This window comes from Myotis lucifugus, unplaced genomic scaffold (assembly GCF_000147115.1).
Source record: "Myotis lucifugus unplaced genomic scaffold, Myoluc2.0 scaffold_1057, whole genome shotgun sequence".
NCBI lineage: Eukaryota > Metazoa > Chordata > Mammalia > Chiroptera > Vespertilionidae > Myotis > Myotis lucifugus.
The window spans coordinates 30,221-42,135 of NW_005872105.1; the positions used below are offsets into that span (position 1 = coordinate 30,221).

Genomic DNA, 11,915 nt, shown 5'->3' on the forward strand with positions numbered 1-11,915 from the left:
ACTTCCTCCTTCCTAGATCCGCCCCTTCCAGGGAGGCATGTAGAAAGAGCTCCCTCTAGGGGCTGAGAACCGCATTGTGCTGTTGGTACCGAAGCCATGATCAGGTTCAGAGTAAAAAAAAGGGGGAGGTGGGGGGAGAAACAGCCTGATGGGTTAGATGGGGGCTTCCCAGAGAAGGGATAGTTTTGTCAAATTTCGGTTGCAAGCTTCCTAAGCGCACTTTCCCCCCTCCCTCCTCTCCTTGAGTTGGGAGAGCGAAATTGGACCAGCTGACGCATCTCAGGGCCTGAGGACTCGCATAGGATTTGAAGGTAGATAGGACCTATTTGGGTTCCCACCTTCCGGTGCCTCGCATCCCCCGGGAGGCCTCGCGAGAGCAGGCCTGCGGTGCATTAAATGCAGACGGTTTTGCTGAGTCCCGGCAACGTGGGCACCTCACACCCAGATAGACGGGGACACTGTCCGGGAGGGGTGATCCCCAGCTGAGTCGGAAAGGGTGAGGAGTCACGGAAAAGCCAAGGAGTCGGAAGGCTGAGACGGGGAAGGGCAGCCATGGCAGAGTTTGGAACGGTCACCAAGAGCAGAGATGTGTCACTGGAGACCACGGCTGAGGCCAGCCACGCCCCAGCATCCCACGTGCCTGATTACTACACGTGGATGTGGAAGCTGGACAGTGACGAAGGCTGGTAGGAAAGCACGGATTCGTCTGAGGCCTGGTGTTGGAGGAGAGCTCTCCGGACACCCTGGACCGCCAGAAAGATGGACAGATGGGTCCCAGAGCACAGTAAGCCCCGGAACATGCCTGGAGGCAGAAACGACCACACGGAGGCTGTCCTGTGTCGGGCGCCTCAGGAAGTAATGCTGGGAAGCATGGAAGGCGGCAGGAGAGGTGGGAGACCAAACATGAGGTGGGTTTTCGTAAGACAAGCCACAGGCCCGAGTGCCCAGGAGCCGAGCAGGGGCGGGATATTGTGGACGTCATTCATCATAGGGTCTCCAGGAGTGGGAGCCTCCGAAACGGCACGTAACACACACGCGTGTCCCTGGCACTGCTCCGTGTGCTTTCACCTCCTCACGCGTCCACTCATTCATTCATCCCGCAAGTACTTGAGCGCCCACTTTGTGCCCAACCCTGGAGCGTCAGCAGCGACCAAAGAAGACAGAAACACCCACCCCGCATGGAGCATGCGCTCTGGGGACAGTGGGGCGCAGGGAGCTGGGGACACACAGTGGAGTAGAGTGTTTAGCGCGTGAGATTGCGACATGGACTGTGGAGAAATGCAAAGCAAGGCCGTGCATGGGGCCCTACTATTGTCCATGTCTTACACGTGGAATCCACAGAACCAGGCCAGCTGTGCCAGGAGCCTGTGCTTTTCAATGCCCCCTCTGCGTGGCCCAGCCCCCCTGAAAAAGGCAGGCCATGGGGGGCTGAGGAGGGGCTCCAGGCAGAGGACCCAGCCTCTGCAAAGGCCTGCAGTCACTGGGGTTGCTGCATCCAGGGAGGGTGGGGTGTGGGGTAGGTTGGGGGCTCACAGGGCCCCTGAATCTCCTGGCTTTGGCTCAGCTGGTTGCATGTGAGGTGTGAAGGGAGAGGAGAGGGGTGTTAGGAGGAGTGCAGGGTCCTGTGGGTGCTGGGTGGCGGGGCCGAGATGGGCACCCAGGAGAAGTTCAGGCAGAGGGGGTGGCCAGGAGGAGGTCGCTTCCGGGAGGTCTGTCTTGGGGTTCAAGCCCCACCTCTCCGTCTGGTCCCCGTGTGCGGGTGAGGTGGGGGTGGGCTCCTGCAGACATTACCTAGATGCACGCACCACACGCCGGTTACAGCTGAGCGGTTCCAGGGAGGGGTGCGCGGGAGGGCGCCGCCTGGCCCTGGCTGTCCGGGCCCCCAGCTGAGCTGTAAATGACTTTTCCATTTGCCGAGACCTGCGCCCAGGCCTGTTTGGTATTCAGGGACGCCCGGTCCGCACTCGCCAGCTCCCGGCTCTGCCCGAATTACTTGATTAAAACGCATATCAACTATTATGTGATTCGCTCCTCTGCCGCAGCTCGAGCCGGCCTGTGTTAAACTGTAATAAAGGCTGGGGTGGGAGGCTGCAGGGACGGGAGCGCAGGAATGGGGGTGGGACGGTGTCTGTGGGGATGGGGGGTCTGAGAGAAGGACCCCACACCGTAAGGCCGTTGCCGGTCCAGAATTTCTGACGAGGATTTGGAGATGGGTCCACTCCCTCCTGCAGGTCCAGAAACTGTGACCGTCTCATTTCCAGGCTTTTCCTTGGGCAAAGGGAGAGCAGGGAAGGCTTTCGGGTCGGGAATGGAGAACAGCCACCTGGGTTGGTTTCCATGATCAGAAACGGAATCCTCCATCCCCGGGAATTCACTGCAGCGAAGTCGACTGTCGCTGGGCTGGGAGTCCTGAGCCCTGGGTTTCCCTCCCAGGCCCACTCCCCTGGGATTCCACTGAGCGTCTGGAAAATGGGGCTATTCCTGCCGGCCTGGCCCTCCGGGGCTCGGGGGACAAACCGTGTCAGGTCAGTGAAAGGCTTGTGCACTGTGGGATGCGCGCACAAGCTCACGGTGCTGACTGTTGCCTTGAGGCAGGACTATTTCAAAGAAACTTTGCCATCGTCCTTCGAAGCCCTATTGATCCGAGAAGCCTTTATTGAGCACCTGCTGTGTGCGGGCACCGTCCCTGTTGCAGTCACGGGGCTCCTGGTGCAGTGGGGCCCGGACACCCAGAGAAGGCGAGTTTGGTGTCTCCCAATGAGCTTGGAGAGCCCCGAGTATTGGCACCGAAACCAGCCTGAGGGGCCCAGGAAGTCATGCTGGGAGCACCCAAGAGCTGGGCTCTGCTGGCTGAGCAGGCGGCTCCTGGTGGTGGGGAGGTGTTCCAAGCAGAGGAGGCTCCGGTTCAGAAGCTGGAGCGTGGGAGACGGCCTGGCTCGGTCATCGTAGGAAGCCGAGAGCTGGACCGTACCACGTGGAGAGGCAGGGTGCACCAGACACGGGCAGGGCGCGTGTGGTGGGGCCTCGCTGGTGTATCGAGGCTTCTGGGGTCAGTGGCTGTGAAAGCTGGTGGTCTCCAGAGGAGGGGGGAGGCTGGGGTGGGGGCTGTGGGGCTGCCCCAGCCATATGCTCCCCACTTCCAGCAGCCTGGCCTGGGCTGGCCTCTGCCTGAGCAGACCTCATCCTGCCCACCCTTAGGGTCCCCCCTCTCCCCCACCCCCGTCCCTCACTCCCTCCTCGGGCTGTTCTGTGGTCACATGTTTCACACCTGTCCTGGCCCCGATTCACCTGGGGGCTGGTTCTCCTTTATCGGACTGGGAACGTCCCAGAACGGGGGCGGATACCTGATAGCTCTCCCATCAGGTGGGGAGCTTCCTAAGACAGAGGCTGTTTCCCCCCCCCCCCCAAAAGGTTGGGAGGGCCCCACGGTGGGGCTGGTTTTCTTCCTTGCTCTGTATGGGACTCCCCACATCCCTAAGTAGAGAGAGGACCCGGGAACCCAGGAGGGTCCCTCACCATATCCCTCTCTCTCGGGGGTGGGGGTGGGGGTGGGGTGGGGGTCCTATCTCCAGCACCAGCCTGTCCCGCCTCCTCGAATCTTCCCGTTGCACAGCTGCTGGAGGCAGGAGACAGGGCTGCAGCTGGCCAGGACGCTGCTCCCCTGCCCGCCTCTGTGCAGCTTCCGTTTAATGAATGCGCTCCCATGTCCCCTCGCCCGCAGCCCCTCCCTGTGCCAGCTGCCCGGGCTTTCGCTGCGTGGAGGACTCAGCCCCAGCCATCGGGGCCTCTCTGTGGCCAAGTCCACCTAATCCTGTTGATTAATTTAACTCTGAGACTAATGGGTTCCAGAGGCGGGAGAGCATCATTGGGGAAACTGGAGCGAGGGCGGGGGGTGGCATCAGGGCTCTTTGTGAGTGAGCCCCCCTCTCTCAGGCTGCTTTGGTCCTGCACCCACCCTCTACCCTTTCTGTAATCATCACCATCACCATCACCATCAGCAGCAGCAGCATCCTTCATGTGCGTGCCCCGCTACGGCTCCCGGTGATCCCCGCAGTCTGCATGTCATTCCATTCTCCCAGCAGCCCCGTGGGGCCCGCGGACATGTACCATCCTCTTCATTTTCACAACTGGGAAAACCGGGGTCCAGCGGGGAAGCCACTGATCCCAGGCCACACAGTGAGGGGGAGCCAGAGCCCAGCATCCGGGTGTCAGGCCTCCCAGACCAGTACTCCTGACTAGACCAGAGATGCCCCAGACGGCCCCCCAAGTCCCCCCAATCTATCCTTCTTCCCCTTCCTTCTCCAGGAGTGAGCATGGACTTACAGCTGTGTGGCCTCCATCAAGTTACTGAACCTCTCTGAGCCTTTTCCCCTCTTTTTAAAAACGCCAGTAGCCCAGCCCGGCTGTGGAGCTGGCACAGACCAAGAAGGCTGTCTTCCCTGGGCTGGGCCAGGGCGGAGGCCTGGAGTCACACAGTCCAGGTCCCTTCGGCCTCTCTCCATCTCTGGCTAGTGGGACAGAGCCTTGCTCTCTCCACTCAGCATCCAGAGAGTTGTTATGGCAACCGTCAACATCCTAGAGGAGCCTTTCAACCCACAGAGGCCTGAGGGCCCTGCTTTGCCTTCCCCAGTCTGGTTTTGGTCTGGGTAGCTCTCTGGGCCCCCAGAGACCCCAGATCTGTGCTGAACAAGGGGTGGGAGGAGCAGGGAGATGAGGAGGAAGGAGACTCAGACTCCACGGTGAGTCTAGAAAGCTGCCCGGAGTTTGGAGGGCCAGGGCATTGGATGCGAACGGGGCCCGCGTGGGCACTGAGGCTGGGCAGGGCAGTGTCGGAAGCACCTTGAATGCATCCCGCAGCCGGTCAGTTGCTAACTGCATTCATGCTTTGGGGTACAGCCCCAGGGCCTGTTCTACTATTTCCTTAAAAATTTACTTTATACGAAAGCACCTTAAAAAAACGGAATCCAAGGAAAAGAATGCTCTCGTGATTGGAAAATGAGTATCATGTCCTATACATCGGTGGGAACCATAAAAACAATGTTGCTAATTCTACTAGAGGCGGGTCCTCTCCTTGTTAGAAAGAGAGAACAGCAGTGTTAAATGTGTACTGTCCTGTGTGTAGCCACCAGCCACACCTGGCTGCGTAAATGTGAATGGAAGTGAAATAACAGGAAGCATTCAGTTCTTCGGTTGCACTAGACACGCGTCCAGTGCTGGTCCCGCGGCCGATACCACCACGTGGAAGCGCGCAGGTCCGAGCGTCCCCCATCGCGGTGTTGCTGGACAGCGTGGCTCTGGATGGAACTGAGGCTGAGTCAGACTGGGGGTCTCCGAGGACAGGGCCACCGGTCCTTCTCACTCAGCTCCTGGGTGCCCACTGGAGGGGGGAGTCCGGTGCCCCGTTCACCAGCGGGCGGGCCTCCTCCCTGCCTGCCTGCCACGCCCTGCACCTCCTTCCGAGGCCCCGAGGGCCCCCTCTCCTCGCCACTGTCAGAAAACTGAGGCTATGCAGTGAGTTTTAGGAAACGAATCCTTGCGATTAGTTGTCTTTGGCTCTGAGCCCCAGACGTGCTGGGGAAGGTGCCCCGGCTGCCAGCTGTGCCCCCCGTGGCCGCCTCTCAGTGACGGGTTGACAGGCAGCCGGGAAAGGGCGGATGAGGGGGATGGATCCGACCCCAGTCTCTGCCTTCAGGAACGAGGCCCGCCACGATGAAGGGAGGGCTCCCTTGCCTGTGGTTCCCTTATTGTCACAATCAGGGACAGCCTGGCAGTGACAGATCAAAAGCAGGCATGACCGTCCAGTGGCCAAGGCAGCAGGACGGAGGGGGGGGCACGCAGGTGGAAGGGCACTGCCCCATGAGAACACGACCCCTCGTGCCCTTTGACACACCAGGCCTTTGCACGCGCTCTCCCCTCTGCCTGGATGCCTTTCCCTCACCTCCAGGTGACATCGAAGAGGCTGCCTGAGGTTATTGGGGGTGGGGTGGAGGTGGGGAGGTTGTCCCTTGTGGGTGGACCCTCGGCCTATTCACAGAACCAACATTTGAAACAATTGGGTTAAGAACAGGGGTGGAGACGGGACACTATTGCATTTGCTGCCTCCCTCCCTCCCTTCCTGCCTCTCTCCTTTCCTCCATTTTTGCAGTCTTTCCCCCAAATGCAATAACGTCGTTGTTTAAATGGTCATTTTAAAAATACTAAACTGTAAACAAGTATAAAGAAGAAAAACAAAAGTTCCACCCACCGGAGGTTAACATCTGCTGATCTTGGACTGTGGTGTTCCCTAACGTGTCACCCACCTGCTTGTACCTGCCCTTTTTCTTTTTTTTAAAATATATTTTTATTGATTTCAGAGAGAAATGGAGAGGGAGAGAGATAGAAACATCAATGATGAGAGAGAATCATTGATTGGCTGCCTCCTGCACACCCCTCAGTGGGGATTGAGCCCACAACCCAGGTATGTGCCCTTGACCAGAACTGAACCTGGGATCCTTCAGTCCACAGGCCGACGCTCTATCCACGGAGCCAAACAAGCCAGGGCTGCCCTTTTTCTTAACGTCAGGATTATTCAGGATTCGTTAATATGCCACAAAGTTATCTCCTTTTCGGGGAATGTGGTTCTAGAAATGTTGACACATGTTCTTCATCATGAAACCACCCCCTGCCTCCTGTGTCACCACATCCTTCCTGTCCATGGAAATCACCTAAATGCCCGACTGCAGGGGAGTCTCGTCTTTAAGGAATGACTGTGCCATGAAGTGTTGAGCCAGGCCCCCAGGGCTGGGCATGGGGTCGCTTCCTGCTCTTCCTTCTGATAAACAGTGCCCGGTGCTCCAGGGAGATGCTCCCTCGGTGCGGTGATGGGCTGGAAGGGGGGCCCAGCGCACCCCTCCACCTCACCAGGCCGCCCTCTCCCTCCCTCTCGCCTGGCCGTAGGGAACCGGCTGGACGAGGGCTCAGACGTGGAGTCGGAACCGGACCTCCCTCTGAAGCGCAAGCAGCGCCGCAGTCGGACCACGTTCACGGCCGAGCAGCTGGAGGAGCTGGAGAAGGCCTTCGAGAGGACGCACTACCCGGACATCTACACCCGCGAGGAGCTGGCACAGAGGACCAAGCTGACTGAGGCGCGCGTCCAGGTGAGGAGGCGTCTCAGGTTGGCACTGCGGCCCTAACCCAGAGGCTGGAATTAAGGAAGTGGGGTGGCCAGGGTCTGAGGGCTCACTGGGCCCCGGGGAGTTCTGAGCAAGTGGTCTGAGGACCCTGTAGACCAATAATGCCACCAGCAACTGATGCAGAGGAAGTGGGCAGCAAGCGTTGGTTGACTGACTGACTGATGGAGGGGGAAGCCGGAAGCTGCGGCGAGGCCTGCTGACATCTCTCCAGGCAACAAGTTCTTTAAAGAAAAGATGAGCGGAGGGATGGAGGGAGAGAGGCAGAGGAAGAGAAGAACTCAAGGGAGGGAGAAAGGAAAAGGGAAGGAGAGAGAAAAGAAGAAAGAGAGGGCCCTAACTGGTTTGGCTCAGTGGATAGAGCGTCGGCCTGCGGACTGAAGGGTCCCAGGTTTGATTCCGGTCAAGGGCATGTACCTTGGTTGCAGGCACATCCCCAGGAGGGGGTGTGCAGGAAGCAGCTGATCGATGTTTCTCTCTCATTGATGTTTCTAACTCTATCCTTCTCCCTCTTCTCTGTAAAAAATCAATAAAAAAAAATTTTTTTTAAAAGAGAGGGTGGAAAGGAGGGAGGGAGGAAGAAGGAAGGAAGAGAAGAAGGAAGGGCAGTAGCTCAACTAGAAGAGGGGGCTCAGAGAGAACAAAAATCTCCAAATCTCTGATGAGGGGAGAAAGTAGTTTGGAGGAAAATTTCTGAACAGGCCTAGCTTCCTAAGATGGGTCATGAGTTTCCCGTTATGGGAAGCATGCAGGCAGACTGGGCAGGCATGGTGGGTTCCTGGTGGGTTAGAAACATCAGAAGAGGGTGGCTCACCCCCTTCACACCCTGGAGTGTCAGGTCCCTAGCCAGCAGGGGTGGAGGAGGGGGAGTGCAGAAAGAGCAGAGCCTGCTGGGGTGCAGGCCGGTAGCGGGGTGGGGCTTGCCGCTGAGTGCAGGGAGGGCTCAGGCTGGGTGGTGGAGGAGGAGGTCATGACGGACAGCTCCCGTGGGAACCCATTCCTGGCCTGTCTTCTCCCTGAATGGGGGGCACAGTTCGGCAGAGGGGTCACCCCAAACTGCTCCCTGGGGGCACTTCCATCCGAGGCTAACCAGCCTTTGTTGGGCACCCACCTTGTGCCAATCACAGGGCTTGGGCTTCTCGTGCATGACCTGGTGGAACCTCAGACCCAACTTGTCAGGGTTGGCATGGTCACCCCCAAACTGTGGGTACAGGAGCTGAGGCTGGGAGAAGTGGCATGCCCAGAGGCACAGAGCTGGATTGGGGCTGAGCTGGGCCTGGAGACCCCCAGAGACCAGGTTCTTACCATCCAGGAAATAGAAACGGAGTCAGAGCTGGAATCTGAAAGCAATAGGGAAAGTTCTAGAAGCAAAGTGGCATTTAACCACTCCAGGAACCAGTGTACCTCCCCTCACCCCCCCACCCCCACTCCTGCGGTGTGTGTGGGGGGCGGGGGGTGGGGGGCCTTGGCTGCCTTTGAGAGAGACCCAAGGGGCAGGGCAGGCGGCAGCAGCCAGCTCATCTCATCGCCTCCCCTCCTCTCAGGCGATACCCGAGCCTGCCCCGCGGCCTCCCTCCCCTCTGATCCTCCTGCAGCTGTTCTTGGGGCACATTCCTCGGTGCTTTCTCATTCCCACGTCTGGGGGCCACGGCTGCTTCCCACCACCTTGAAGCCTGGCCGCTGCTTGTAAAATCCCCTGGCTGTCAGGGCAGTGCTTTTATTGGCCCAGGGGACCCAGGAACAGGTGTCACTCAAGGTCCAGGGAGGGAGGGAGGGGGCTGGGAAGAGGGGGGACAGACAAACCCAGAGTGAGGGGCCCAGGCAGACATCCTCCACATGCTGACTCCCCTATCAGACTCTGGGCTCCCCCTGGGCAGGGCGGGGCGGGGTCCCCCTCAGACTGTGAGCTCCCAGCCTGAGAGCTTTCCCTGCAGAGGACAGAACAAGAAATGCTTTTTTTTTTTTAAAGAATGAACAAAGGGTAACAAAACAAAACAAACAAAAAGGGAGACAGGAATGATGGGACATTTGGCCTGGAGAAGAGGAGACTTGGAGGACATGGCTGCTCTGCTCTGAGAGGCCCCCAGGGTAGGACCAGGCCGGTAGGGAGATGTCCCGAGTCCCATATAAAGGTCGGCAGAAACGAGAGCACAGGACTGGGAGCCACAGGTCTAGGTTCCCCTGGGTTCCTGCCTCTGATCAGCAGCAGCACCTTTAACAAATCAGTTTCCTTTCCTGAAACTTAAGTTTCCATCTATAAATAAAGGAATTTAACGAAATGGTCACTAAGGCCCCCTTAAAGTTCTAGGATCCTGACCGACAATCAGGGCTGCCTTGTGAGGTGATGAGATCCCCGTTACCTGAAGCAATCAAGCAGCAGTGCCACATTCCGTCTGTCAGAGCCCCTGAGAGGGTTTTCTGCCATGGGTAGTGTGGCAAGGAGCTCGAAGCCACCCGAGCACTGCTTCGGTTGTATGGCTCTAGAACAGTGGTTCTCAACCTTCCTAATGCCGCGACCCTTTAATACAGTTCCTTATGTTGTGGTGACCCCCAATTTCATTGTTACAAATTGAACATAATTAAAGCATAGTGATTAATCACAAAAACAATATGTAATTATATATGCGTTTTCCGATGGTCTTAGGTGACCCCTGTGAAAGGGTTGTTCGTCCCCCAAAGGGGTCGCGACCCACAGGTTGAGAACCACTGCTCTAGACTTTTGCGGTCTCGGCGTCTGATTCTAAGAGTCTATGGCTCAGGGATTTTGCAATCTTATGCCATTTTTTAACTTAAATTTTATTTTTCAGTTACAGTTTACACTCAATATTATTTTGTATTAGTTTCAAGTGTACAGCACAGTGCTTAGACAGTCCTATACTTTACAAAGAATTTTCCATTATTTTCAGTCCCCCCCTGGCACCATACATAGTTATTACAATATTATGGGCTCTATTCCCTATGCTGAACTTTACGTCCCCGGGACTGTTTTGTAACTACCCATTTGCATTTCTTAATCCCTTCACCTTTTCACCCAGCCTCCCAACCCCCCTCCCTTTGGCAACCAGTTTTCATGCCATCTTCCCCCAGTGCCCTGAGAGATGGGTGGGATAGTGGAGTGACTGAGTCGTCTCAGAGACAGAGGCCTCGGTGCGAATTCCAGCTCCATCAATTACTCCCTTCGCTCTCAGGTTCCTCATCTGCAAAGTGGAGATGAAATAATAGGGTCTGAGGATGAAATGGTGACATGGAAAAACACACACACACACACACACACACACACACACACACACACACTTAGAAAGTGGCCAGAACACAAAAGTGCCATAAGCGGGGGTTCATTATGATAGTCCCCTGTCTCGGCCACTGTGAAGGGGGGGCGGTGGGGGAACGGGGTGTCAGGCAGGAGGACACATGCCTGGGGCCAGTAACCTCCTCTGGAGGAATCTTCATTTTTAAACAGCTGGAGGCTGACCCCACCCTTGCACACACCTTCCTTGGAGGCAAACAAATCTATTGTGTCCTGTTGCCAAGATCCCTGAGCCTGTGTTTCTTCTAGACCCCAAGGCCACCCCGAGCTGAATCGCATTTTGGAGGGTCTACTCTAGAGCAGCGGTTCTCAACCTGTGGTTCGCAACCCCTTTGGGGGTCGAACGACCCTTTCACAGGGGTCGCCTAAGACCATCAGAAAACACATATAATTACATATTGTTTTGTGATTAATCACTATGCTTTAATTATGTTCAATTTGGGGGTCACCACAACATGAGGAACTGTATTAAAGGGTCGCGGCATTAGGAAGGTTGAGAACCACTGCTCGAGAGGGACTCGCTAATTAGCAACTTAAACCAAATCTTTTCACAACACTAGATCCCATGTCTCATGCACTTTGATGCCAGGCACGATGCTCAACACTTTACATACATTATCCTTACCATCCTCACCATAATCCTGGGAGGGAGGGAGGGAGGGAGGATTAGTCTCCCCAGTTGGCAGGTGAGAAATCTGAGATTTAGCGAAGAGCACTTCATAGGCAGCTGTGCTAGGACTTGAACCCAAGTCTGCCCGTCATGTTCTTTTCGTCTGTGCTGCAAGGAGAAAGGGGCCAGATGAAATATTCAGCTCAGTAACAGGATGCCCCGGGAGCCCTCGGTGCCCTGGAGAGGGGAGAAGTCGGGACTTCGGTTTTATTTGGGTGCCAGTTTTCACTCCTGACTTAGCGGCCCCGACTCCTTTCTCTGTGAATCCTGTGCTGGTGAGAACTGGCTGCTCTGTTCACCGGCTTAGAAAGCTGACCCCGTTTCTCCCCTGGGAGAAAAGACAAGCGATACCAGGGACACATAAGACCCCTCCTTCCAGCTGGCATATCAGCACGTGTGGTCTGGAGGTCAGGGCGTCTAAGTGATCCTATGCCAGGGAAGGTTTGGGTCTTCACCCTGCGAGGAGGGGCTCCCAATTGAGCCTTGTGGCCCCAGTCCCGGCTAAGTCCTCTCTTCCTTACCTTGTTTGTTCGTTCGTTCGTTCATTCATTCATTCATTCATTCATGCAACAAGTATTGGTGGAGCACCTCACGAGAGATTGAGCATTTGACCAGGGGCTGAAGGCCTCCTGCCCACAAAACCTGGAACCGTCGTAGAAAAAAAAAACATTCCGAAAATAAACACCCCCCAATAAATAAGAAAACATGGAGGAGACATTGTGAGGCGCTCCCAGAAAGGGGCCCCCCGCGCTGATATTATTCTCGGGGC

General features: G+C 56.6%; 1 protein-coding gene across 1 annotated transcript in view; it reads left to right on the plus strand.

Moving 5' to 3' along the window:
• Positions 1 to 552: 552 nt before the first annotated feature.
• Positions 553 to 11,915, plus strand: part of LOC102437483 (paired box protein Pax-7-like) — a 48,483-nt gene continuing 37,120 nt past the window's right edge. Inside the window, 2 exon segments of the mRNA XM_014449176.2 lie at positions 553 to 682; positions 6,937 to 7,136. Of these exon segments, the coding sequence (XP_014304662.1) occupies positions 553 to 682; positions 6,937 to 7,136 (330 nt within the window).